The sequence below is a fragment of the Vombatus ursinus genome, unplaced genomic scaffold, assembly GCF_900497805.2.
Source record: "Vombatus ursinus unplaced genomic scaffold, bare-nosed wombat genome assembly UNPS02014893.1, whole genome shotgun sequence".
Lineage (NCBI taxonomy): Eukaryota > Metazoa > Chordata > Mammalia > Diprotodontia > Vombatidae > Vombatus > Vombatus ursinus.
The window spans coordinates 8,006,377-8,033,778 of NW_020954671.1; the positions used below are offsets into that span (position 1 = coordinate 8,006,377).

The 27,402-nt window shown below is 35.1% G+C and overlaps 1 protein-coding gene across 1 annotated transcript in view; it reads right to left on the reverse strand.

Moving 5' to 3' along the window:
* KCNH5 (potassium voltage-gated channel subfamily H member 5) overlaps nt 1-27,402 on the reverse strand; it is a 446,545-nt gene that overhangs the window by 291,467 nt on the left and 127,676 nt on the right. The window contains exons 5-6 of the mRNA XM_027842861.1: nt 17,316-17,431; nt 13,851-14,243 (exon numbers count right to left, since the gene is read on the reverse strand). Coding sequence (XP_027698662.1) covers nt 13,851-14,243; nt 17,316-17,431 — 509 coding nt within the window. The remainder of the gene's footprint in view (nt 1-13,850; nt 14,244-17,315; nt 17,432-27,402) is intronic.

Sequence of the window (27,402 nt, forward strand, 5' to 3'; positions counted from 1 at the left end):
GATAGATAGATAGATAGATAGATAGATAGATAGATAGATAGATAGATAGATAGATGAAAAATGGATGAAACACTCTCCTGTATCTGATACATATTTTTTATATTAATTACCTTTCCTAGATTGCAGCCTGTTAAATCCCTTTTATGGAAGATCCTAGACATGATCAATACTTAAGTTTTTTTTTTGATGAATTCTCTCCCAGAATACTGAGGCAGGGACAATGAGTCAGAGAGTACAGGAAAAGCTTGACTCTCCTCCTCTAGGGGTCAGACTCCCTGATGACCTTACCCAGTCCGAGTAAGATCAGATCCAGAGCTCCTTTTCTGAGAAACACCTTTTCCTCACTCCCACTGGTCCACAGGTAATATATGCATGTAGACAACACTCAATAAATGTTCACTATTGTTAGCCCAAATTAAATTCTGTTTTTTACAATTTCCTGATTCCTATTCTCCAGTCTTATCACCATCAATAATGATTATCAGATCCTTGTGGAGCACTACACTATGAGAAAACCTAAAAGAACCCACCTAATGAGAACCAATCAAACTTTAGAAGATGATTACATTTTATCCATGAGAGATTTTTTTTTGTGCTCATTCTTCTATTTTCATTCATAAAAAGTAACAATAGCTGTCATTTTTTTTAATTCTAAAAACTTATCTTGATTCTTGAATGCAACAGATAAAAGCCTCTATTGTTTTCAGCTCACTTTTCTACATCATTCTATCAATAAATCTATGAGAAATTGATCCCCTAGTAGATGATACATTACTTAATATGTTCCAATAACATCTTTTTACCCTTGCAACATCCATAGTACATTAAATTTTAAATACTGCATTGTAAGGGAAGTATTTTTCCCTCTGAATATCAATGATGTCCACAGTCAGTATAAAATGCGAACAAACTCAAACATTCCAGAAAACCTTAGTACGCACTACTTCAGTGTAAATGGTTTTTAATCCCTTAACTATGACATTTAATGCATTGCATGCTTTTCTAGGTAGCTCAGAGGAAATGTGATTTTCCTAGTTTTAAATGGCTGATGCAAAATAGTCATCTATCCAAGGATTTAGAACTAGAAGGGACCCAGGAACTCACCTAGTCCAAACTCCACATTTTTCAGATAAGAAAAGTGAGAATGAGAAAGATTAAGCGACTTGTCATATTTCATACATTTCACGTATTTTGTAAATAGCAGAACCAGATTTCCAATAGCCAAATCCAGTATGTTTTTCATAGCACCGTACTGATTCTGTTCACAAATTCCTCCACGTCACTGACTATAATGCAACATGTCAAAAAAAAATTTAAGGATGTTTTGTAGGTTTCCTTACCAATCGCTTGTGAAGAATAAGAAGGCTATCATTACATCATGATACTTAGTGCTAATGATGAATTTCTTTCTTTCTTTCTTTTTTGAGGCAATTAGAGGTAAGTGAATTGCCCAGGGTCACACAGCTAGTGTCTGAGGCCAGATCTGAACTCAGGTCCTCCTGATTCCAGAGCTGGTGCTCTATCCACTGCACCACCTAACTGCCCCTGATGAATTTATTAAGTATACAAATATACTGCTGTTGTTTTTTAAGCATTAAAATTATTTCCTCTGTTTGGGAATTAGACCTCATAAGATCTCTTTCAGGTGGAATGGGAGACGGGACAATTTAAATAAATTTTTTATAGAAATTTAGACTATGGATAGTCCTCCCAGCCTTAGTCTTTTCAGTCTTATTTTTCCTGTCCACAGAATCTTAACAACTTGGTACCAACTAGGTGTTCCAAATACACAGAACTATCATGTTAGTGTTTTTAACTTAGGCAGTCCTTTTAAATCTCATTTTGTACTTAGCATGTGACCTTTACCAAGATTAATTCTTCACATATGATCTCCAAAGTATTTCCAAAATGGGGGTTATATTAGATTATAAAGCACTCAATTTGTAAATCAATTCCTTATATGTTGTTTATTTCTAATTTTCCTATAAACATCATGAGAGAACCCATTCAAATGTTAGTTGCTTCTCTCATAGAGACATATAAATGTACCTTAGTGACATTCTCATTGAAAAGACTCTGCTCTGAAACTTTCTTAAATTCCTCAGCTCTTTATTATATTGGATTCATTTTAAAATATAAAATTACAAATTGAATATTAATTTAGCATAAACTGTTATAAAGAAATTCATTGTATTTAATTAGCTCTGGCCTGCTCTATCATTTAATGAAGTATTTTATATTTCAGGTGACATGTCCTTAGCAAAAATGTTATATGTAATCGCTACAGCAGCAAAAAAAAAATTGAGTTAAGGTTGTAGTCTAAGCATTTATGTTTCTCCATCCAAAATATATTTACCAATATTCTACAATACGTCTGATAACTTAGTCATGACTTGGTTTAATATTTAGATTTATAGTACTTGTTTCCTATGTGTGTGTATATGTATCATTCTTAAACCACAAGGTATGTGTGCATATTCAGATAGATAGATGGATAGATAGACAGACAGACAGACAGACATATATAGGTTAAATGGAGACAGTTGCCTCATAGTTTAAGATTGATATTCAAAAGATTGAGGTCTTGAATTCACTCTTCTTGCGAGGCCAGTCAGATTCACTTTGTTCTATGACCCCAAAATTTCTCATGACTTGAATATAGATATATTGTCATAAGTATTTTAATACTACTAAGAAATAACCAGGGCAGCTAAATGGTGTGTTGGATAGAGCACCAGATTTTCAATCAGGAAGACTCATCTTCCTAAGTTCAAATCTGGCCTCACACACTTACTAGCTGTATGACCCTGGGCAAGTCACTTAATCCTGTTTGCCTCAATTTCCTCACCTGTAAAATGAGCTGGAGAAAGAAATGGCAAACTATTCCAATATCTTTGCCAAGAAAACCCCAGATGGGGTCACAAAGAGTTGGACATGACTGAAATGACTGAACAACAACAACTAACTAAGAAAGCACACCCTTGAATAGGCCAAGCCAACACAACACAGATGACAACTGACAATACTATCTGAATTAATTTACTTATACAGTGCCATGTCAATCAAGCTACCAAAAGATTACTTCACAGAGCTTGAAAAAAATAAGGAAAAGAGGTTAAGAATATCAAGGGAAATAATAAAAAAAAATGGAGAGGAACAGGGGCCAGTAGTACCAAATCTCATACTGGTATGCAAGCAATAATCATCAAAAAGATTTGGTAATGGTTAAAAAATAAAGATGGACAGTGGAAAATATTGAGTATATAACATACTGTACTGTAGCAAACAAATGTAGCAACCTAGTGTTAGATAAACCCAAAGACCATCATCTCCACACTGATTCTCAGATCTGCTTATATAACCCTGACTTCTGTGGATGAATAATAGAAAGCACATTATGCAAAGACACAGTAAAGTAGATGGTTTCATCCACTGTTGTCACAGTTACTTGTTCTCCTCAGTAATAATCCCTGCATGTTTGTCTAAAAGAACTGCCTTCACAATTGTAAAAGTATTTGGTCTCATCTACCTGTCTACCCTTGCATAGGGAATTTTATTTTTATTCTGATAATAAATCATGCCACTTTCATTCCAAATACTTCTATTTTCTCCATTGATTCATACTCCTCTTTTGTTACTCTTCTCTCTCCTTGAATGCTTTGCTTTTATATCCTAAGCTGCCACAGAATACTATTAAATGGCTATGAACCATGCCAGTGGGCGTGAAAGGTTATAAAAACAAAATCTGTATCCCAGGAATTTGAATTCGCTCTCAGTAAGACTAGATTCCTTGGCATGTTAGTAAAGCTCTTTACTTGCCACTTGGCCTCCCATCTGTGACCCACAGTCATGGGACCCCCACTGATAGCATGCCTCTCCCAAGGCACTGAGAGACCAGCACCTCTCTTCAGACTGCCAATCTCACATCTTCAACTACCTATTGGACATTTTAGACTCAATATGTCCAAAATTCACCTCATCATCTTTTCCCAAAAAACCCTACTCTCTTCCTAATTTTTCTGTTGTTATCAAGGACACCACCATCTTCCCAGTCACTCAGGTTCACAACCCAGGTGTCATCCTTAACTCTTCACACGCTCTTATCCTCTACATCCAACCTGTTGCCAAGGACTGTCGATTCTAACTTCATAATATCTCTCCAATATGCCCCCCTTCTCTCTTCTGATAGAGGCCACCATCCTGGTGCAGATCCTTAGCACCTCATGCTTGGACTATTTTTAAAAATGTATTTATATTTTTAATTTATGAAATAAAACAAGTATTTCCATAACATAGCATAATAAAAAAAGATAATTGCATATGAAACTGCAAATCTATTGTGTACAACTTGCAATTCCTTTTAAATATACAATAAATTATCATGCAAATTAATTTTTTTCCTTTTTTTCTTCTTCCCTCCACCCTCCATTCTAGAGATGGCTACCATGAGACACAAATAGATATGTATTATATATGTGTGTGTGTGTGTGTGTGTGTGTGTGTGTAAAATTACTCTATACATACTTATATTTATAAGTTATATAAGTATATCTGGATGCAGATAGTTTCTTTCCTCATATATCCTTTGTTTTTAATTTGTGTATTTATAGTAGTCAAAATGACTTAGTCACTCAAGGTAGAGGAGAGGAGTCTCATGCTTGGCCTATTGCCATAGCATTCTGGTTGGTCTTCCAGCCACAAATCTCTGCCCTCTCCAGTTTATCTTCCACTTAACTATCAAATGTATTTTCCTAGAGCAAATGTCTGAACTTGTTGCCCTCCTATTCAATAAAATCCCTGTTATCTTCAGGATCAAATACAAAATCCTTTGTTTGAAATTCAAAGCCTTATGACCTCGCCCCCTCCAGCCTTTACATTCTTCCCACATCTTACTCCCCACCAAGTACTCTGCAGTTTAGTGGTACTGGCTTCCTTCTTACTCCTCACATAAGATATTCTATCTTCCAATTTCTTGCAATCTCATTGGGTGTCCCCCATGCTTAGAATTATCTTCCTTTCCACATCTGTCTCCTCCCCTTCTTGCTTGCTAGAAGTTCCAGCTAAAAATCCTATTTTCTCCAAGAAGGCTTTCCTGCCTCTGTAATTCATACCTTCCCTCTGCTGATTATTTTCAACTTAACTTGTATTTATCTTGTTCACATGTAGTTATTTGCATGTTGTCTCTTCTATTAGATTGTGAGCTTCTTGAGATCAGGGACTATTCTTTGCCTTTCTCTGTATCCTAAGGGCTTAGTACATTCCTAGAATGTTGTAGGTATTTAATACAGGATTGTTGACTGATTGTTGAACTCATCTCAGCCACTGGGGTAAAGACTCACTATTATAAAAAACTACAAGAAAAGGTAAAAAGTAGTCCATCAGAAATTTGATTTAGATAGCAATTACTAGCTGTGTTACTCTGGGCAAGTCATTTAACCCTGTGTGCCTCAGTTTCTCATCTATCAAATGAGTTGGAGAAGAAAATGGCAAACCATTTCGGTACTTTTTTTCTCAATAACTGAAACCATAATCATTGGAAGCAAACTTAAAGGGAAAGCTTCTAATAGAAGTGACATGTCAGTGCCTTTTGCAAACTGAGCTAGAGCAGAAAGAGAGGTAAGAATTCATTAATTTAAAAAAACTTCAGGGAAGTGTGGAAAGTGGTCCATCAGAAATTTGATTTAGAACAACATTTCACATGATAAATACTAAATGGATATACATCATAAATAAATTTAAAAAGCAAGGAAGAAATCACCTTTCTAAGGTATGAATAATGGAAAAATTCATGATCAAATAAGGGGTTGACAGGATCACAGAAAATAAGAAGGACAATTTTAATGACAGAAAACTGTGTGTCCGTCACAGACACACAAAACTAATTCAGCTAAGAGTAGAAGAGGAATAGTTAACTGGAGAAAAAAAATTGTAGAAAATTTCTCTGCTAAATGTCTCATTTCTAAGATATATAAAAATGGCTTGAACTGTATAAGAATAAAACTGATCTCCAACTGATACATATTCAAAAGATATGAACAGACATTTGCCTAAGGAACAAATTCAAGCTATCAATAGCCATATGAAAAATATTTCAATTCATTAAAAATTAGAGAAATCAAATTAAGACAACTTAAGATTCCACATCATTTGACAAAATGGATAAAAAAAGAAAATGGCAAATGTCTGAGAGGTTGAAGGAAAAATAGACTCGTTAGTGCATTATAGTTGAAGCAGTCAATTGATCTAGCAGGGGTGGGGAACCTGCAGCCTCAAGGTCTCATGTGGTCTTCTAGGTCCTTGGGTGCAGCCTTTTGACTGAGTCCAAATTTTACAGAATAAATCCTTTTATTAAGGGGATTTGTTCTATGAAGTTTGGATTCAGTCAAAGGACCACACTTGAGGACCTAGAGGGCCACATGTGTCCTTCCCATCCCTCGTGTCATTCTGGAAAGTAATTTCAAACTATACCCAAAAACTTGCTATAGTTAACTATACTTCTACCCAGTGAAGCCACTACTAGGTCCACACCCCAAATAAGATAAAGAGGGAAAAAACATCGTACAAAAATTATTTGTAGCACCCTTTTATAGTGGCAAAGAACTAAAAACTGAGGAGATTCATCAATCATCAAATGGTTAAACATATTATGGTATGTGAATGTAATAGGATACTGTTGTACCATAAGATATGACAAAAGAGACAGCTTCAAGGAGAGTAGAGGAAGACTTCTATGAACTGATGCAAAGTGAAGTGAGCAGAAGCTAAAGAATAATTAAGCAACAAATAACAACTTTGTGGAAGCCAAACAACTTTGCAAGACTTAAATATAATCAATGCAACGACCAACCACAATTCCTGAGGACTGATGATGAAGCATATTACCCTCCTCTTGACAGAGAGGTAATGGGCTCAATATGTAAAATGGGACATTCATTATTTTCATTTGGCAAATATGAGAATTTATTTTGCTTGACTGTACACACTTATTACAAGGATTTTTGTTTTCCTTTTTTTTTCTTTTTCCAATGGGGGAGAGAAGTAGAAGGAAGAGAAAATAAATGTTTGTTAATAAAAAAGAAAGCTCTAAATTTTTCAATGAAAGCACACACTATTGAGTTATTAGTTTTCATCTTTTCTACATTGGGCAGGCATTATGTTGTCTTGTAAGCTACTAGAGGTAAGGGCTCTGTGTGTGTGTGTGTGTGTGTGTGTGTGTGTGTGTGTGTGTGTGTGATTTTCTTGATATACTGTCTAACATAATGCTACTAAAATTAGTTCTCATTCATTTATTTGAAAATATTTATTAAATGCCTACTGTATGTAGAGCATTATACTAGGCACTGAAGAACATTATAACTTTAAATATGAGACTGTCCCTAACCTGGTGGAAACCAGAGTACTTGCTATAAGCAGCTTACAAACATTGTTGCTCCTGAGAGAGTACAATCTAAAATGAGTAGATAAATTTGTGAATGATAGCTCAATAATAGGTTATTAAGGAACCATTAGATGTTCAGAATCCGTCCTTAACCTTTTGAGGTTAAATTCATGGATGGAAGCCTAGAATTGCCATAAAATATCCCATGGGGCCATTATCAGAAAGAGCATCATGAGCCTTGTAGACTATATATGATATAAAATAGAACATTTCTTTGGCTTTGATCTTCATGCCACTTTTTTATTTTATTTTATTGAGAAAGCTTTATTAGATGCATTGAAGAGAAAACAACAAAGGGCATGTTTTATTTAGTAAGCTTTCAAAAGATTTTATCCAAAGTTCTTCCAAGCAGACTAATTAATAAATCTGGTAACCAAAGGATAGAAAATAAAATTATTCCAAAGATAACAAAGAATTGGTAACAGCAAAGTTCATAAGTTCTGTGCAAAATGAGACTAAAAACTAACCACTTAAGAATGAATATTGACAACACAGTTCCATGTACTTGAAACATTTGGTTCATTCCAAATTAGGAAGATTGCTAATAGAAAATTTTAAAAGTTTATATTGACCAAAGCCGAGAAGACTATGCTATTTTCCTAAAATATTAAATATTTAACTTTAAGAAAATTAATACAGACAAAAGGCAACTCATTTAACCTGAACTGCTTAAGACCATTGAGAGCCTCTGAATTATCTGTATGTTTATGGAAAAAATATCTGGAATCTTTTTGTCATTATAATGTGGCATTTGTTAATCAACATGCTAATTAGCTAATTGTTGTGCTAATTAATTTCTTTAGTGACCAGTCTGTGAATGGGGAGAAAAAGAAAAAGCAATCCACTTCCAAACAATGGTCCCAGGCTCCTGTGCTATAAGGGCTCAAGAAGCTATCATCAGTACTTGAAGTACTAATCTTTTTTGAAATTCAGTAATATACATAATAATTTGTAAAAGTACATTTTCTTTTTCTTTTATAAAGCATTTTAAAGCAAGATAACAAATTGTCATATTATAGATGCTCCCTATTCTTGATATGATTACTAGTTGTTCTCCAAGGCCCCTATGTGGTCTCTCAACTGTGCACAATGACATAGTCTGTTGCTCATTCCTGGTGGCACAGTGGATAGAGTATCAGATTGGGAGTCAGGAAGACCAATGTCCCTGAGTTCAAATCTAGTCTCAGACCCATACTAACTGGTGACCCTAGGCAAGTCACTTAACCGTGTTTGCCTCAGTTTCTTCATCTGTAAAATGAGCTGGGGAAGGAAATGGCAAACTACTCCAGTATCTTTGCCAAGAAAACCCCAAATGGGGTCAGAAAGAGTTAGACACAACTAAAAGCAATTGAACAACCACAGCAACATTTCTGGATTTCAGTCTTTTCACATTTCCAACATCTGTATTTCAGAATCCTGGTCACTCTTAAAAGTTAATCTCAAATGTGACCTACTCCTGAAAGAATCCTTTCCTTCTCAAATTTTCCTAGAGCATTTTGGATCTCTCATTAACCCCCATTAAAATGCACTTTGTATTATACATTTCTATGAACATTATTGTCTCCTAGGACAACATAAGCTCCCTAAGATCAGGAAATGCCATCTTAAAATCTTTATAACTCTGTAGCATATGCCAAAGGGCACCTAAAATAGTAGATGCTTAATAAAAGATTATTGAATTGAATTATAAACAAAAAAAGACCTAATATCTACAATGTCTCAACAAAAGCTTTCTTGTAATATAAAATACGTTCCCACTCTTTTGTTACTTGTAATTAATTGTACCCAAATATTTATTCTAAGCACAGTATCCATAAGAATTCTTTTTCTCTTTCTCACACCTCATATTGTCCTCACTTATTTTACCAGAAATTAATCCATCTGCACTAAAGTCCTATATTTCCCAGGCACTACTATGTTTTATCATTTCAAAAATAACACATTTATCTGATAATATAATTTTCAAAGCCTTCCTGTGCTAAAACTGGATACATTATCACAAGCTATCTTACCTTTCCTTAGTGTCAGAAGAGCAAAAGTCCAGCTCAAAGTTAAACCTATTATTATGAATATTGATAGCTTCATCATTTATCTTTTATACTCAGTATAATACTGTAGCTACCAAGTCTTCATGGTTCACATAGAATAGCTTTGCTTAATAAAATTTTGGTCATCCTTCATCACCTCACCCCCAAAGAACTCCATCTTATCCACAGATACTCTTAGTAAATCATATGATTTGCAGGAAACATTTGAGTCAACTTTTGGAAAGGAAGGCCTCTATGAAGTCCTGAGGTCATTGTGCAGCTGCACAATATGTGAACAAAGTATAACTTTTAAACTCAAAGCTTCTCCCTGCCACTTAATATCTCCTTGTTATACTTTCTTTAGGGTGTTATATAATTTATATGAACCTTGTTAATGCTTCAGCGCTTTGAATCAGTTAGTATCCACTGTACAGGAATATTAAAAAAATATGACAGTCTGTCATCATATTTTTCACAATCTAGTTGGGAAAACGAGGCATAAATGAATGAAATAATGATAATGAGGATAGAATTAATAGCTGATGTTTGCAGAGCACAATGTACACAATGTATACAATACACATCACTATACATCAGGTACTTAATAAATGTTAGTTGAGTTTGTGTTTTTCAAAGTAAGTTGGTATCTCTTTTCCCATTTAAGCCAGTCTTGTAAAGTAAAAAGGTGAAGTTAAAAAAAAATATTAACTCCACTTTACAGATGAAGAAACTGAGGTCCAGAAGGATAAAATTAATATTAGAGAGGGGAGTAGAAGCTGTCTTTGATAGATAATAGAGTACTCTTAAATATTTAAAAGTCAACTATTTTGTATTTTAGTAACTTACAAGCATGTGAATGCTGAGAGAAAATAGCGAAAGAGGGACTAGAATTGAGAATGCTTCCTGAAAAAGGTGTTAAGACCAGACTAGATGGAAGTAATGTGAATGAATCTAATAGAGCACAAGAGAAAAGCCATTTTATTTAGAATGAATGCCTTGATCACAGAGCCAAGAATGGAACAAGAACTGGAACTAAAGTCAGTGCCCATCAATTACAGAATGGCTGAATAAGTTGTAATACATGAATGTAATAGGTTGCTATTTCATTATTAGAAATGACCAATATATCAAAGAAAATGAACAAACGCTTCTCAAAAGAAGCATTACCAGCTAATAATCATAGGAAAGATTGCTCCAAATCCTTAAAATATGAGAAGTGCAAATCGAAACAACCCTGAGGTTTCACCTTATACCTAGCAAATTGACAAAGAAGAAAAAAGATGGGAAGAGTAAATGTTGGAAAGATTGTGAGAAAACTGGCACACCAGTGAATTGCTGATGGAACTGGGAATCACTACAATCATTCTGAAGAGCAATTTAGAATTATGTAAATAAAGTGACTAAAATATCAATAACCTTTGAGGAGAATATTCCAAGAAGATCAATGATAACAGAAGAAAACCCCCATATATACCAAAGTATTTATAGCAATACTTTTTGGTAGCAAAGAACTAGAAACAAAGTAACTGTCCATTGATTAGGAGATGACTAAACAAATTGTAGTGCATGAATGTAATTGAATATTACTATATAGTATGAAATTACAAATATACTAAATACAGGAAAGAATGGGAAAACTTCTATGAACTGATGCAGATTGAAGTATGCACAGGAAGGAAAGAAAACAATATACACAGTGTCTATAACAGTAAAAATGAACAGACTAACAACAGGGCAGCTAGGTGGCACTATGATATGCTGGGCCTAGAGTCAGTAAGACCTGAGTTCAAATCAGGCCTCAGACACGTACTGGTTGTGTGAACCTAGGCAAGTCACTTAACCAACTGTTTGCCTCAGTTTCCTCATGAGATGGAAAAGGAAATGGCAAACCACTCTAGTATCTCTGCCAAGAAAACTCCAAAAGAGGTCATGAAGAGATGGACACAACTAAAATGACTGAACAACAAGGCCAACCACAAAATAATCAAAAGTGACCATTGCAAAATTACAAAGAATGAGCATGGCCCCCAAAAACAGATATAATAAGACACTATGACCTCACTGTTTACAGAAGTGGGAGGTCCACGGATGTGGTGCATTGAGTACATTTTCGTATTCTTCAATTGATTGTATTGATGACTGATTGTGTTTCTTCCTCTTTTTCTTTTATCTTTCTTTTAAAATGTAGTATTTGTCATATTAGATGGCTCTCTGGAGAGGATATGTGATACTGGGGAAAATTTTAGTACGTAAAAATAAAAGAATTAACACAAAATGTATTTTTTAAGTTACATCAACAATGTAATGCTGAAAGGAAAAAAGAAGAATAACGGTACCTATGTCTTATAGTTGTGAGAATAAAATGAGTTAATATTTATAAAGCATTTAGTACAGTACCTGGCACTTCGTAGGCACTTAATAAACAAACACTTGTTCCCTTCCTCTACTTGTCCAAGGGGACCCTCTAGAAAAATTTCTCTCTGGTCTATAGGCCAGTATAATCCTGATCAATTCCAAGTGCTTTGTAAACATTACAAAAAGTAATCATTTTTATCATATATATTTTACACTAAGATGAGCCTATTCAACCAAAAGATATGGAACTTCAAGAATGATTAATAAAGAGGTAGTAAGTATTTAATAATAGGGATGAGGTTGAGGCCACTTTATACACAAGTTAATTTATTCTTAAGAATCCACTGGTTCTTACATTATCTTACATTATTACCTTACATTAATATAAGATTACTAGTGCTGGTCATGGGGGGAAAATAGCTGAAAAGTTTCCCAAAACACTAATGAACATAATCATATCTGCATGGTCTGCTGAAACAGAGAAGGTCCTATAGGGAAATTAAGTTAGTAATAATATCATTATGAACACATTTTAATAATAGGTTTTACCTACACCAAATCATTTATATGTTATTAGCTATGATTACTGCTTGTTTCTTCTTTGCTAATTCCGGCAAGTTGAAATTTTATATGTGATTAAGTAAAAGGCTAAGATGTTCTGAATTTTTTGGTGACTTTTTAAAGATTTACCCTTAAGTATTAGAAGCAGCTAGATGGCTCAGTGGATAGACCACTGGGCCTGGAGTCAGAAAGACCTGAGTCCAAATTTGGTCTCACACACTTACTATGTGTGTGACCTTGGGCAAGTCATTTAACCTCTAATTTGCCTTAATCCAGTAAAGAAGGAAATGGCAAGCCACTTCATTATCTTTGCCAAGAAAACCCCCTGGACACTATGGTCCATGGAGTCACCAAGAGTCAGACACAACTGAACAACAGCATCAATTTACAATTCCATAATGTAGACAAAATTAAAATCATAGAATTGAAAGACACCATAGAGGTTATCTAGTCCAACCTTCCACTGACAAATGTGCTTAACTACTTACCACTTTAAAGTAGAATTAAACATTCTATTTAAAAAAGTAATTAAAGATAGGAATAAACATGGCAAGCATTTAAATATAACTTCAATCTCCACAGATGAAGCAAAAGAACCTCTGATTATCTTTGATAGTAATACAATCCAGTTTTTGGAGATGGGGTTAGAAGAGAAAAAAAAAAAGGAAAATCCATAGATGTCTCTTCTCCAGTTTCAACATCTCTTAACAAGCTTGAAACAAAAGATGGAAAGTTCAATTACAGTTGTTAAAAGAAAATACTTCTGCATACTGGTTTAATCATTTAGTTTGTGGATTATATATGGACTAGCTTCTTCTTTCTTTTACAGGCAGCTAGATAGTTCAGTGAATAAAGTGATGGTCCCCTGGTCAAAAAGACCTGAATTCAAATCTGGCTTCTGACACTTACTTACTAACTGGGCTAATTACTTAACCTCTGACAGCCTCAGTTTCCATATATAAAAAGTGAGGATAACACTAGCACCTACTTCCTGGGTTGTGAGAATAAAATGAAATAGTATTTTGTAAAGTGCTTCTCAAACCTCAAGTTAATCAAATATAATAATTAACTGATTAACAAAAGGTAGAGGTAGGGATTGGTAGAGGACAGTAGAAATAAGAATAGCTAACATTTTCACGGTGCTTTAAGGTTTACAAAACACTTAACAAATATTATCTCATTTGATCCTGATAACAACCATCAGAGGTAGATGCCATTATTATCCCCATTTTACAAATTTGGAAACTGAGGCAAATGGAGGTTAAATGGCCTAGAGTCACATAGCTAATATGTAGCTGAGGATGGATTTAAATTCCAGTTTTCTTGACTCTAAGCCTAATGTTCTATCCATTGTGCTATCTAGGTGCCTAAAATGAATGTTTTAGATAATCTTTGGATGCTATTTACCCAAGAACAGAGTTAAATAAAAGTTTGGTGTCCCAAGTTTCCTGCATATGGAGATAGCTTACCTCATCCACATTTTCAAAGGCATTGATGATGTCATAAGGTAAACAAGACAGCAGATCTATCACAAACCAAGTTTTTAGATAGTTCATCCTTATGAGCTTGGGGTCAGAAATGACCTCTCCACCAGGACCAACAAAAGTCGTGTGGAAATTTAAAACAATGTCTACAAGAAAAATAACATCCACCACGCTGTCCAGCACCAGCCAGGCTATGTTGTTTTGTTTTGTTTTGAAGGAAACGTTGTAAGGAACCATAATGGCGGTGTAGAAAGTAAGAATTAAAATCACCCAATCCCAGGTTGTTTTAAAAGCACAATAGTGTAAAATAATGTGTGGTGGAGTCTTTGGAGCTTCTTGTTTATACTGAGGAAGAATATCTGATCCCAGCTGAAGAACCTAAAAGGAGAGAAAATATATTATCCATATGAACATTGAACTGAAGTCTAATGAATCCATACAAAGTATCTTCCTAGCAATCCAGCAACTATTGGATAATAACCACAATATAATTGGCCACTACCACATGAAAGAAAAGCACATTGTATTTAATGACCTGTATTTAAGAGGAAAGGTAATTTTCAGAAGTAAGTATATTACTTAACTCTTCAGATTTGAAGATAGTGCTGGTTATTTGTATAAGTATAGCTGCAAAGTGAATATGATGTACTTTCCTCAGCATAGAAACTTAGAATGTGGTTGTTATGGCCATTTCCTTCCCCTCTACTCCCTCCCAAAAAAAGTCTCTGTTAATGGATCTGACTCTTCAATTCATGCATCAGACCAAGATTTTGCTCAGATTGATCCACTCTAACCTTGCTTGCTTGCTGCACAATAAAACTGATTCGCCATCTTGCTTGTGTTTTCTAACAGTCATAGCTATCCAATCTATGTGAAGATTTGGCTTCAGAGAGTGCTGGAAACATTTCCTTTGCAAGTCCTGCTAGTGGTCAAGCTATCTCCATTTGACAAACAATAACTGTCATCCCTCTCTCATCTATGTCTAGCACCTCAGACAGCAGTGCTACACCTTCAATGGCCCAGGCTGTACCCCAGGATCTCAATGGTAGTGATCTTGTATTTTCATTTCTTAGTGACTAAGTCAGAGGGAACTACCAAAACTGCTTCTGAAGTAAAGTGGACAAAATATTATAGGCAGCTTTATTTTTTTCTCCCCTAAATCAAGGGCCTACATAATCAGGTCTCTTATCCATCACACTGCTGTTCTATCAATATAACTTGTTCAGTACAAAATATTAAAATTGCCTACATTTCCATGTCTGTTTACCATTTGTTATTTAAGCCAATGTATTAAATGGCTATAGGTGCAGAAAGAAATCAGAATTACTAAATGAGTGACTATATTAGTTTTTCTAGAGGTAGTATCAAATCACCTCCTACCCCAATCTCATACTGTAAATTCTTTTAGATAAGCTACTATGTCTTATATTTCTCTGTATTCTAGTTCCTAGTATGCTGTCTCAATTCAATACATGAATATCCTTGAGGACAGGGGCTGTTTCATATTTTGTCTTTGTCTCCCTAGAGCCTAGCACTAGGTGGATATTTAATAACTACTTGTTGAATTTAATTTAATTGAAATGACTGTGGCTGATGATATTGGTGATTCCATAGAGCAGACATCCTTTCACTCTTAAAAATTATCAAGGAGTTCAAAGAGTTTTTGCTTAAATAGGTTATATCTATCAATATTTTCTATGCTAGAAAATAAAACTGACAGTTTTAAAAAATATTTATATATTAATTCACTTTGAAATAATATTAACAAACCCCTAATATGTTGATATAAATAATATTTTAAAGTTGTATTTTCAAAAATAATATGAAGGAATATAAATAATAATAGTAGTAGCATTATTACGTAGTTCTGAAAATTTCTTTAATGTTTGGCTTAATCAACAGCTGGATCTTCCTATCTGCTTCTGTATTTAGTATGTAGGGATACATTGTTTTAGTTGAAGTATATAAAGAAAATTTAGCACACAGATATATGGTTGAAAAAGAGTGGAATGTTATTATGAAAATAATTTTGAATTTGTAGACCCCTCCCTGAAAAGATCTTGACAATTCCCAGAGGTTCATGGGCCACATTATGAGAACCACTGATGATCTACTCTCATAGAACTTCTCAATTGGTTCAATCTTTGATTCATTTCACACAGAGAAGCTCACATGAATTTTGATTATATTCTTGAAAGCATTAGCTCTTCTCTTTCATTAGATTTTAGTTGCACCATGAACAAAATAACCTCATTTTTTTAATTCTCATAAGAAGCATTGACTAATAAATATTTGTACTCATAGATATAATACTTCCATTCTTAGAAGATCTAAAAGTTGTTACTCTGAAGGAGCCAGAACCAAAGAATTTTTAAGTTGATGTGTCAATCTCAACCCAATCAAAGGTTAAACATTGAAGGCAGACATAGATTCACATGAAAAACTAAAAAGCTATTAATAAAGAGATTCTAATCCTTAAAATTAACAACTGGCTCAGAAATTTGGGCACATATGGCTTTAAATACAAAAATGCATGTTTAGCTTTCAGAAAAAAGCAACAGATAGCAATTGTATGGCACATCTAATACCCTTAGCTGGTCAAAACTTGCCATAGCAACTATTTAGGCACATTTTAAAATACAACTGGGTAATATCATGAGAATTGCTGTAATCTAACACAAGTATTATTTCACTACACTAATGCAACCATAAAAATATTGTAGGGTTTTTTATGTTATGTTACACTATAAACTTACATTCTGTAACATTATATGTTTTCAAAAAATAGTTTCATATCTGAAATTTGCACCATTCTGTTATATCTTATGTTTGGACATGCCAACAACACACAATTCTCTAACTCCAACAATTCTAGAGAATTGAAGTTTTCCTGATGTCAACACAAATGGGGGAGAAATGCTAACAGATTTAAGGCCAATGTTTTATGTGAAAATGCATAAAAATGAAAGATATTTCCAAATGCATTAAATGTTGCCATGAGTTTTTAACTCTAAATTCTATACAAAGGCTCCCAGGTTTAGAGTGATTAGGAATGATATTTTTAATTAAGCAAAATCAAGTATTTATCAAGTGTCTACTATGGGCTTTATACTACTTCTGATAGCTAAATTGAAAAAAAAAAGGAGGACATCTTTTATAACAGATGATGGAAAAGGAAATATGGAATACATGAGTTTTTCCTGCCTCATTTCTCCTTGGTCAAAGGAAATTTCCCACCTGAGCATGTATAATTCATAGTAGAAGTGATTTGCTATTTCAAGAGCAGTAGGGGATAAAAGTAATTTCTTGTCAAGAAAACATACTCTTCTGGCAAGGGGAAAAAAACATTAGCATATTAGCCGTATTTGGAAAACAGTGCCTTTTGAAGACAGTCTCTCCCCCTTCAATTCTTGCTGGGTTGGGAGCTCCAAGTTCATATGACACACTTACTTCAGCTAATCTTGAATGTTTGTGGACCACCTCTGTTTTGTTCATTGGAGTAAGCTGCTGCAAAACACTTCGGCTATTTGTCAAAGCCCGGGTCAATCGGGCAAACTTTGTCCAACCTTAAAAACGGGAGGAAATAAAATCTCAGTGCCTTACAGAATAGTAATTATAAACTTATTTTTGGCTCTCAGTGGCCATAAATAACCAAATCTGGCTACAAATGTTTTCTAATGTAAACATAAGAAATTTTATTATACTCACAAGGTCTGCCTTATAATATAAGGAAAGTCAGTGAATTGTATGGATTTAGAGGAGCTAGATTTGCTTCCTGGCTCTGTTACTTACCTGTGTGACCATGAGGAAGTCCCTTCACCTCTCTGGGTCTCATTTTGCTAATCTGCAAAATGAGGGGATTTGACTAAGTGATCTCTAACGTCCCTGCTACCGCTAGAATCTTTGAACAGTTTGTAATGTGTATAAGTGAGAGAAGAGAGAGTGGGTAAATCTAAGGAGAAAAAAAAATCTGAAACCTTTGGTTATATCCTTTAATTTCATTATCATGCTTGTCAGCTTTTCAGATAAACTAAAAATATGTAAAAAGACCGAACAGGACACTACCCCTGTTTTCTAATTTATTACCACTTTTCTCCACCTTCACCTTAATGAAGTATCAGTAAGTCAAACTAGGTCCTTCCTAGTCCTGCTTTTCTTTATCAATGCTCTCTGTCCCTCCCAAGGAAAGAAAATTGGTTGTATGAAGAAGAAACCCAGTCTTCTTGATTGTTGTACATTCTTTTTGCCCCTTTGGTCTGGCTAATTCATGGTATAATCACCTTGTGCCAAGGTCTATTCCAACATCATATGTGACCAAAGAAGGGCAGCATGGAATAGTAAATAGTGAGCTGACTTTGCAGACACAAAGACCTTGTTTCAAATCTTGCCTGTGTGATCATGGGCAAGTAATTTAATCTTAGAGACAAGACAACTATTTAAGATTATCATTTGCAGCTGAGTTGCTGATCTACATTGGCTAAGGAAGTTTCCATACCAGTAGTTCCTTATACCAATGAAACCATAGAGCTATGTTCCCTAGAGGAAAAAGAAAGAAAGAAAAAGAAAACATGAACCAGAGCTAAAATAAAGACTTAAATTAATGTCTTTTATGTTTAATTTGTGCTGGGGAAGGGAAGGGAAAGGAAAAGAAACAGAGGAAAGGGAAGAGAAGGGAAGGGAAGGGATTTCATAGCATAGCAGTTCATGTGTATGCTAAAGTTGCTGCACCTTTTGTTGATTAATTATTAAGATTGGTTTGGATTACAAATATCCTCTCTCTCTTAAAAAGAAAACCACTTAATCGACTAAGAATAGAATCCATTTTGCTCTTTAAATTTAGCTCCCTTCTTAGTCTCATTCAGTAATTTGGCAAGCTAGATTGCCCATGCTTGGCTAGCAAATTGACTCATTCTGTTATCTTACTCTAGGTAAGTAGTAGAAAGTGGGGTCCATTATCTTTAGATCATGAAATTTCCATGTTTTCATGTAGTGCTGTAACATGGAATATTGGAGAAGAGTATTATTGTTTTCTAGAATGATCATTAGGTCTGGACTATTATATATAAACATTTATGTGTGTATATATATATATAAAACAAGTTTGTGTATGTATATATATATATATGCACATACATATAATAACACAGGTAATAAAAGTAGCTGGTGTGTAGAAAGATTTAAAGTGTGTAGCTACAGTCTATTACCTGAATTGATACTTACAATCACTCTGATAATCTATGGACAACGGTAATAATTGCTGGTATTTACATTGTAGTTTGTATATGTTAGTTCATTTGAACTTCACAATAATCCTATGAAATAGGTGTGATAGACATCCTTGCTTTAGAGCTGATGAAATAGTGGTTCAGAGAGCTTAAATAAATTGTCTATAATCCCACAGTTGATAAGTACCAAAGGTAAGATTTGAACCCAGATCTTTCTGCTCTCTCTTGGTTCTCCTATCTGACTGCTTCTTCTAGGTCTGTTTTGGTGAATCATTATCCAGATGATGGCTCCCTAATTATGGATGTACCCCAAATTTCTTTCCTAGAGCCTTCTCTCTCTTATCTCTCTTTTTCTCTTCACTCTCCTAGTAATCTAATCCTTTCCCATGAATTTAATTATTCTCCATTTGTCTCTGTGCAGAAGACTCTCAGATCTATATAACCAGTTCTAGTTTCTCTCTTACTAGGGCAACTAAGTAGCACAGTGGATAGAGCACCAGGCCTGGAGTCAGCAAGACTCATCTTCCTGAGTTCAAATCTAAACTTAGACACTTCCTAGCTGTGTGACCCTGAGCAAGTTTCTTAACCCTGTTTGACTCAGTTTATTATCTGTAAAATGAGCTGGAGAAGGAAATGGCAAATGATTCTAGTATCTTTACCAAGAAAATCCCAAATGGGGTCACAAAGAGTCAGACACAACTGAACAATAACAACAGTCTCTCTCTCCAGAGTTCTAGTCATGTATCAACTGCCTATCAGAAATTTTCAAATGGATGGCTTAAATGCATATCACAATCAACACATCCAAAATAGAATTCCTTATCTTTCCCCCAAAACCCACCCTGATTTTGAAATTTCCTATTTCTCCCAATGGCATCACCATCCTTCCAGTCACTTAGATTTGCAATCTTGAAGTCATCCTTGACTCTTCACTCTCCTGATTCCTTACCAACCCACATATCCAAACAGATGTCAAGTTTTATCAATTCTACTTCCCAACACTTCTCAAATCCATATACCATATCCCTACTCACACAACTTTGATGCTAGTTCAGGCTCACATCACTTCCTGCCTGGAGTATTACAATAGCTTCCTACTTGCTCACCGTGTTGTGTTCACTTCACTAGCTGGCAGATAGTAGATAGAATGTGGACTTAAGAGTCAGGAAAACCTGAGTTCAAATCCGGCCTCATATACATATTCATTGTGTAACCATTACTTTTACTATCCTATTCTTCAGTCCATCCTCCATATAGCTGCCAAAATAGTATTTCTAAAGAATAGGTTTCACCATATTACTCCCTTGTTCAAGTGACTACAGCATCTCCCTATTACCTCTAAGACCAAATAGGAACTCCAGTCTGGCATTTACCTAGCTCCAACCTACATTTCCAGTCTTATTGTACATTCACCTTCTGTGTTCTAACCTAAATGATCCTTTTTGCTCTTTCTCATACATGTCACTCCACCTACAATTTCTGTGTCTTTATATAATCTCTCTCCAATGCCTGGGATACACTCCCTCCTCACCTTTTCCTTTCAGTCTAGTTTCCTTCAAAACTTAGCTCAAGTACCACCTTCTGCATGAGGCCTTTTAAAACCCCCAGCAACTAGTATCTTCTCCTCCTCAAATTGTCTTGTATTAATCTTGTATATATTTTACATTTTTATGTATACATATTGTCTCCCCTGATAGATTCTAAGTTCCTTGAGAATAGATACTCTTTTATTTTTGTCTTCATATAACCCACTGCTTAGCACAGTGTCTGGAACAAAACAGAACTTAATAAATGCCTATTGGTAGGTAGGTAGCACACTGGAAAGAATGTTAGACTTGGAGTCAAGAAGACCTGAGTTCAAATCCTGCCCCAGACACTTACTTGCATGACCCTGGATAAGTCACCTCTCTTAGCCTCACTTTCTTTATCTGTAAAATGTGAATGATAATAGCACTTACCCCACAGGGTTGTTGTGAAGATCAAATAAGTTAACATATGTAAAATGCTTTGAAAAACTGAAATCAGTACATAAATTCTGGTTGTTGTTGATTCATTGATTGATTGACTCCTGATCCCAATGGCATTTTATCCACTCCCTCTTGAGACTAATAATCACTATAACATGTATTACACAAAGCTATGCGTGACACATCTGTATTTATTTCTATGTAGATGAGGGGGTTTAGTTATATAGAGAGATCACATTATCCTATTTTTTGGCCAAGTGTAATTTCTAGTTGTATTAAAAATCATTAATATGAGGATCAAGGCTCTTGCTAATGTTGTGTGTGACTCTGTGTGTGTGTGTGTGTGTGTGTGTGTGTATGAGGAGAAAGAGAAATAGGGAGACAGAAAAAGAGAGAAGCAGAAACAGAGATAGACAGACAAACAGACAGTGGTTAGAGCATCCCCACTGGAAAAGAAGACAAACTTTCTCCTCTATTTCCCTGGTAGAAAGTTAATTCCTATATAGAAAAGGATTGAAGAAAGTAAACCCCACCCCATACTCCACTGGGACAGTACAACTACTCTGGGCACAGCCTCCCCTATTATAATCGTGATTGTGATTTCTTGTCCTCCCAAGCCTGGATGCAACACAGGTACAAGGAACAGAGAGCCTGAGGATAAGAATGGTGATTATAACCCTATCGGGCAAAACACTTTTTAGCTGGAGTTTACTTTTCATACCAGGAAACCTACTGATTCTTTAAAAAAAACTCTCCAAGACAAAAGTACAAAAATTACTTTGGCTATTTTCTTTATTCTATGGCATGATACAGTTTTTTTTTGGGGGGGGGGATGATTGTTGTTCAGTGTTTGATTATCTTTAAAAAAAAATCATGATTTACATCCCTCCTCCCAAAGAATAATAATTCATGGTCACTCATAACACAGTGCCTGGCACATAGTAGGCTCTTGATTAATGCTTATTGACTGGTTAATAAAAATAAAATCAATTCTGCAAATAGTTCAAGTAAAATGTCTTTTATAATTATTATTTGGATGATCTAGTTTCTTAATATGCGAACCCATGGTTTCTATTCATGTCAGTAGGAGTACCATAAACATAAGACAAGCTGACAGCTGAATTAAGCATATTTAACACTTGGGAATGAAAGGTAAATTAAGAATAATTTAAGCTATTATGACACTGAACAAAAATGATTAACTATTTGATTACTGGTAGTCACTCAAAATTTCATCCTGAAGTCCTAGACCCAATAATGTATTTTATTACATTGATTAAGGGAGAAGGCATAGTAAGTGTTAAGATTAATCTTATCTCTATTCAATTCACCCTATACACAATTGTCTAGTTGACCATCTTAAAACATAGATCTAACCATGACACTCCTGTTTTCAGAAATCTTTAGTGGCTTCCTTTCACTTCTAAGATGAAATACAAAATCATCAGATTCTGAAAACCCACATGAATATGGCTCCCTTTCTGATCTTATTTAATAACATTTACCTTCATGTGCTCTCCCTTTCAGGCAACAGGGTACAGTGGAAAGCATATAGCATTTGATGTCAGAAGACCTGGGTTCTAATCCCATGGCTGCTATTTAACCTAACCTCTGAGATCTTGGGAAAAGTCAATCTCTCCAGGTCCTGGTTACATAGTTATAAAATAAGTAGATTGGAGATGGCTTCCAAGGTCCTTTCCCACTCTAAAACTATGATCCCATGAGCCAAACTGGCCTTCTAGCTGTTTTCCTGCACACGAAGTATGATTTCTCATCTCTGTGCTTTTGCACAATTTCCTTCCTGTCATGCTTCTTCTCACCACTACCTTTTAAAATTCTTATCTTTCTTAAAAGGGGCAGTGAGATGGCACAGTAGATAGAGCACTGGACTTATAAGCAGGAAGGTTTATCTTCATGAGTTCAAATTCGGCCTCAGACCCTTACTAGCTATGAGACCTTAGGCAAGTCATTTAACCCTGTTTGCCCAAGGTTTCTCATCTGTAAAATGAGCTGGAGAAGGAAATGGCAAGCCACTCCAGTATCTTTGCCAAGAAAACCCCAAATGGGGTCATGAAGAGTTGGACGTAACTGACCAATAATAACATCTTCCTTAAAAGTAAAACTCAAGTGCTCTCTCCAACCAAAAGCTTTCTCTGTTAGCCCTTTTCCTCTTCAAATTATTTTAAATAACTTTGTATCTATTTGGCATTTTTTCTCTGGGTATACTTTTCATACTCCCATGCATTCCCCTTTCCCTAGAATATAAAGTTTGCAAAGCAGAAATATATATATACATATATCTATATAGCAATATAGATATATGCATGTATATATGTACATGTATGTATGGAGGTATGTGTGTGTGTGTGTGTTTGTGTGTATACAGAGAGAGAGAGAGAGAGAGAGAAAGTGTGTCATGGCATCTTCAACACAGTACCTCCAAATTTTAATAAGAAATTCTTGAATTCCAAAAGTTCTCAAGACAAAACAACGAATGGTTCTTTAATAGTGTTATTTCAGGCATTATGACAGTTACAGTGAACTGCTACTTATAGCTGATTAATCTCTCTCTCTCCTTTAGAGTCCAACTCAAATGTCATCTCCTTTAAAATTTCTCCTGATTCCCCTAATCAGGAATTACGTCCACCCTTACATATCCACACACACATACACACACACACACACACACACACACACACACACACACAAACACGCACACCTTGGGTTTCATGTATAACTTTGGTCTGCAACTATCCAATACACTTGTCATATAATGCTATATGTTATAGTTATCTGTGTTTTAGTCATTTCCTCTTTATCAAACTATAAGCTCTCTCAGGCCTGGTACTGTATCTTACCTAAATGTCAGCTCTCCTTCAGGACCTAGCAGAGTGTTCAACACACTTAAAAATTTTTGTTTTGTTTTAATGAAGGAAGAAATGCTTACCAAATTTGCAGATGACAACAATCTGGGCAGTATAATTAATACAATAGATGACAGAATCAGAATCCAAAAAGATCTTGACAAGCTGGAAAGAAGAGCAGGAAGTGTGCTACAGGCCTAGAGGGGAGAAAAATGTCACCATTTTCCAAAAAGGAAATGGTGGGGTGTTTTTCAAAGTATAAGCCTGTTAGCTGGACTTTGATGCCTGGTGAAATTCTAGAATATATTATTAAAGGGAAATTTTATGAACACTTAGAAAGAGATCAGATTGGGTCACATCTTTCCTTGCTTGACAAGGTGATTAGAATGATAGATTAGGTGAATATCATAGAATTAAGTATATCTAGAGTTAGAAAAATTCTAGCTCATATCCCTCCATAGATGATAGATGATAGCAAAAGTAAACAAATTCAGGACCAGATAAATGATCAGATTCAAAGAGAGATATATGGATTTATGTCAACTTGAAGAGAGGATTATATTGAAATGCCACAGGAATCTATCCTTGACTCTGTTCTGTTCAACATTTTATCAGTAATTTAGAGGAAGACAGAGATTGAATGCTTATCAATTAACAAACAACACAAAGCTGAGAGGGATAGATAGAACATTGGACAATAGAGTCAGTATCTAAAAATTTCTTAAAAGTCTCACACAGTAGACTGAATCTAATAATTGAAACTTAATATGAATAGTGGCAAATCCTAACCCTTGAGTTTAAAAATAAAATAGCTGCACATATTCAGGAGAAGTGGATTTTTTAAAATGGTGGCCCACAGGCTCAATATGAATCAACCGTGTAACAGAGCAGTCACAAAAGGTAATCAAAACAGCCAATGTAACAATAGCCTACACAAATAGAGAGAGTGTTTAGAACTGAGGAAGTGACAGTCCTACCGTGTTCTGCACTGATCATGCAGGTATCCATTTTTGGATACTATATTTAAGGAAGAATACATACACAATGGAGTAACTATAGCAGTATATGACCAGGACAAGTGAGTGAATCATTCAACAGGAGCATCAATTGAAGAATCTTAGAGTATATAGTCTAGATGATAGAAGACGTAGGGGATACATGAGAATAATCAAGTTTATGAAGAACTGTCATCTTGAAAAGGGATTAGATGTTTCTACTTAAGCTCAGACAGCAGAACAATGGATAGAAGTCACAGAAAGGTAGATTTACATTTAGTAGAAGGCAAAACTTCCTAACTATAAAAGATCCTCAAGAATGGAAAGAGCTGCTTTGGGAAGCAGTGGATCCTCATCACTGAAGGTCTTTAAGCAGAAGATGGATAACCACCTATAAAGGGCGTTATAGAGGGGATATTTACAGGTATAGCTTGGACTAGATGGCCTTCCAACTATATGAGCTGCAGAAGGAAATGGCAAACCACTCCAGTATCTTTGCCAAGAAAACCCCAAATGGGGTCATGAAGAGTTGGACACGACTGAACAATAACAACATCTTCCTTAAAAGTAAAACTCAAGTGTTCTCTCCAACAAAAAGCTTTCTCTTAGCCAACATAGTTGTTTGCCCTTTTTCTCTTCAAATTATTTTAAATAACTTTGTATCTATTAGGCATTTTTTCTCTGGGTATACCTTTCATACTCCCATGCATTCCCCTTTCCCTAGAATATAAAGTTTGCAAAGCAGAAATATACATACATATGTATGTAGATGTTTCTACTTAAGCTCAGAGGGCAAAACAATGGATAGAAGTCACAGAAAGGTAGATTCATATTTAGTAGAAGGCAAAACTTCCTAACCATAAAAGATCCTCAGGAATGGAAAGAGCTGCTTTGGGAAGCAGTGCATCCTCATCACTGAAGGTCTTCAAGCAAAAGATGGATAATCACCTATAAAGGGCATTATATATATATGTATGTGGTTGTGTGAAAGTTATAAGGTGGGAAAAATCAAGTTAAGCTAAAAAATAAACAAATAATTTCCACAGATATAGTATTCAGCTAATTAAGGAAGAACATTCTAACAATTAGACCTTTCCAACAATGGAATAAGATCTTCCTGGAGTAATGTGAGTTCCCTGTAACAAATTATTCAAAGGCTGGGTGATTATTTGTCAAAGACAATGATGACAAAGTATTGCACAAATGTCAGTTATTAATATCCAGTGATTAGCACAATGCTCTGCACTCACTAAGATTATAATTTGCACAGCAGTGATTGACCTGTATTGGTAGAGAAAGCTCCCCATTCAAATGAAACCATTTGTTGTTCAGTCATTTCAATCATGCCCAACTCTCTCTGACTCCATTTTGGGGTTTTCTTGGCAAAGATACTGGAACGGTTTGCAATTTCCTTCTCCAGCTCATTTTACAGATGTGGAACTGAGGCAAACATGGTTAAGTGACTTGTCCAGAGTCACAAAGCTAGTAAGTGCCTGAGGCCAGATTTGAATTCATGAAGAGAAATTCTCCTGATTTCAAGCCCAGTCTTTTATCCACTGCACCACCTAACTGCCCAATGAAACCATATGTCAGGTGAAAAAATCATTTTAGCAGTTTCTATGGTAGCAAAGAAATGGAAACAAAGTAGCTAACCATTGATTAGGGGATAGTTAAACAAATGATGGTATATGAATGTAATAAATATTGTTCTGTATGAAATGACAAATATGAAGGATTTAGAGAAGTATTGGAAGAAACTGGAAAACAATATACATAATCCCTACAACAATATAATATAAAGAACAAAAATGAAATTAAACTGAATGCCATGTATTTATAATGACCAAGCTTAGCCCTGTAGAAGAGTTTTAATAATTCACCTCCTTTCCTTCACTGGAAAGGTAGGGGCCTATACTCAAATACTCAAAAACATCTGTTACCTTTTCTATTTGAGACTTCTACCCAATGATACAGGCCACAATCCATGCCTACCTATCCAAGTCTCTCTTGTCATACTTATGTAGTCTCAAAAGTTCACTACAGTGGATCTATCCGACGTGCTAGAGGCTTTTCTCACTTTCTCCTGACCTCACTAGGGTACTACTAAAGTTTTCTGACTATCTATCTATCATCTCTCTTACCATATAACCAGTACATTTTTCTTTCTTTGTATGATTCCTTGGCAATATCTTTTATTCTTCAGAGTTCCTCATTGTTTATATTTTGCAGCCTGTTCATATCCACTACACATTTCTCCATTGATGTCTTGTGATATTGAATTTTAGTTTTCAGTGAAAATAGTGTTCCACATCTCACTGCCACATAGCAACATCAGGAAAATGTTACTATTAAAAATATAGAAATATACTTTCAAGGAAAACTGAGAGATAGTAAAAAAAAAAATTTTTTAAGTTGTGCAATTTCCCAAAAGCCATTTGCCTATTCTCTTTTTTTCAATTCTGGACCCAACCTGTCCATCTGTATTA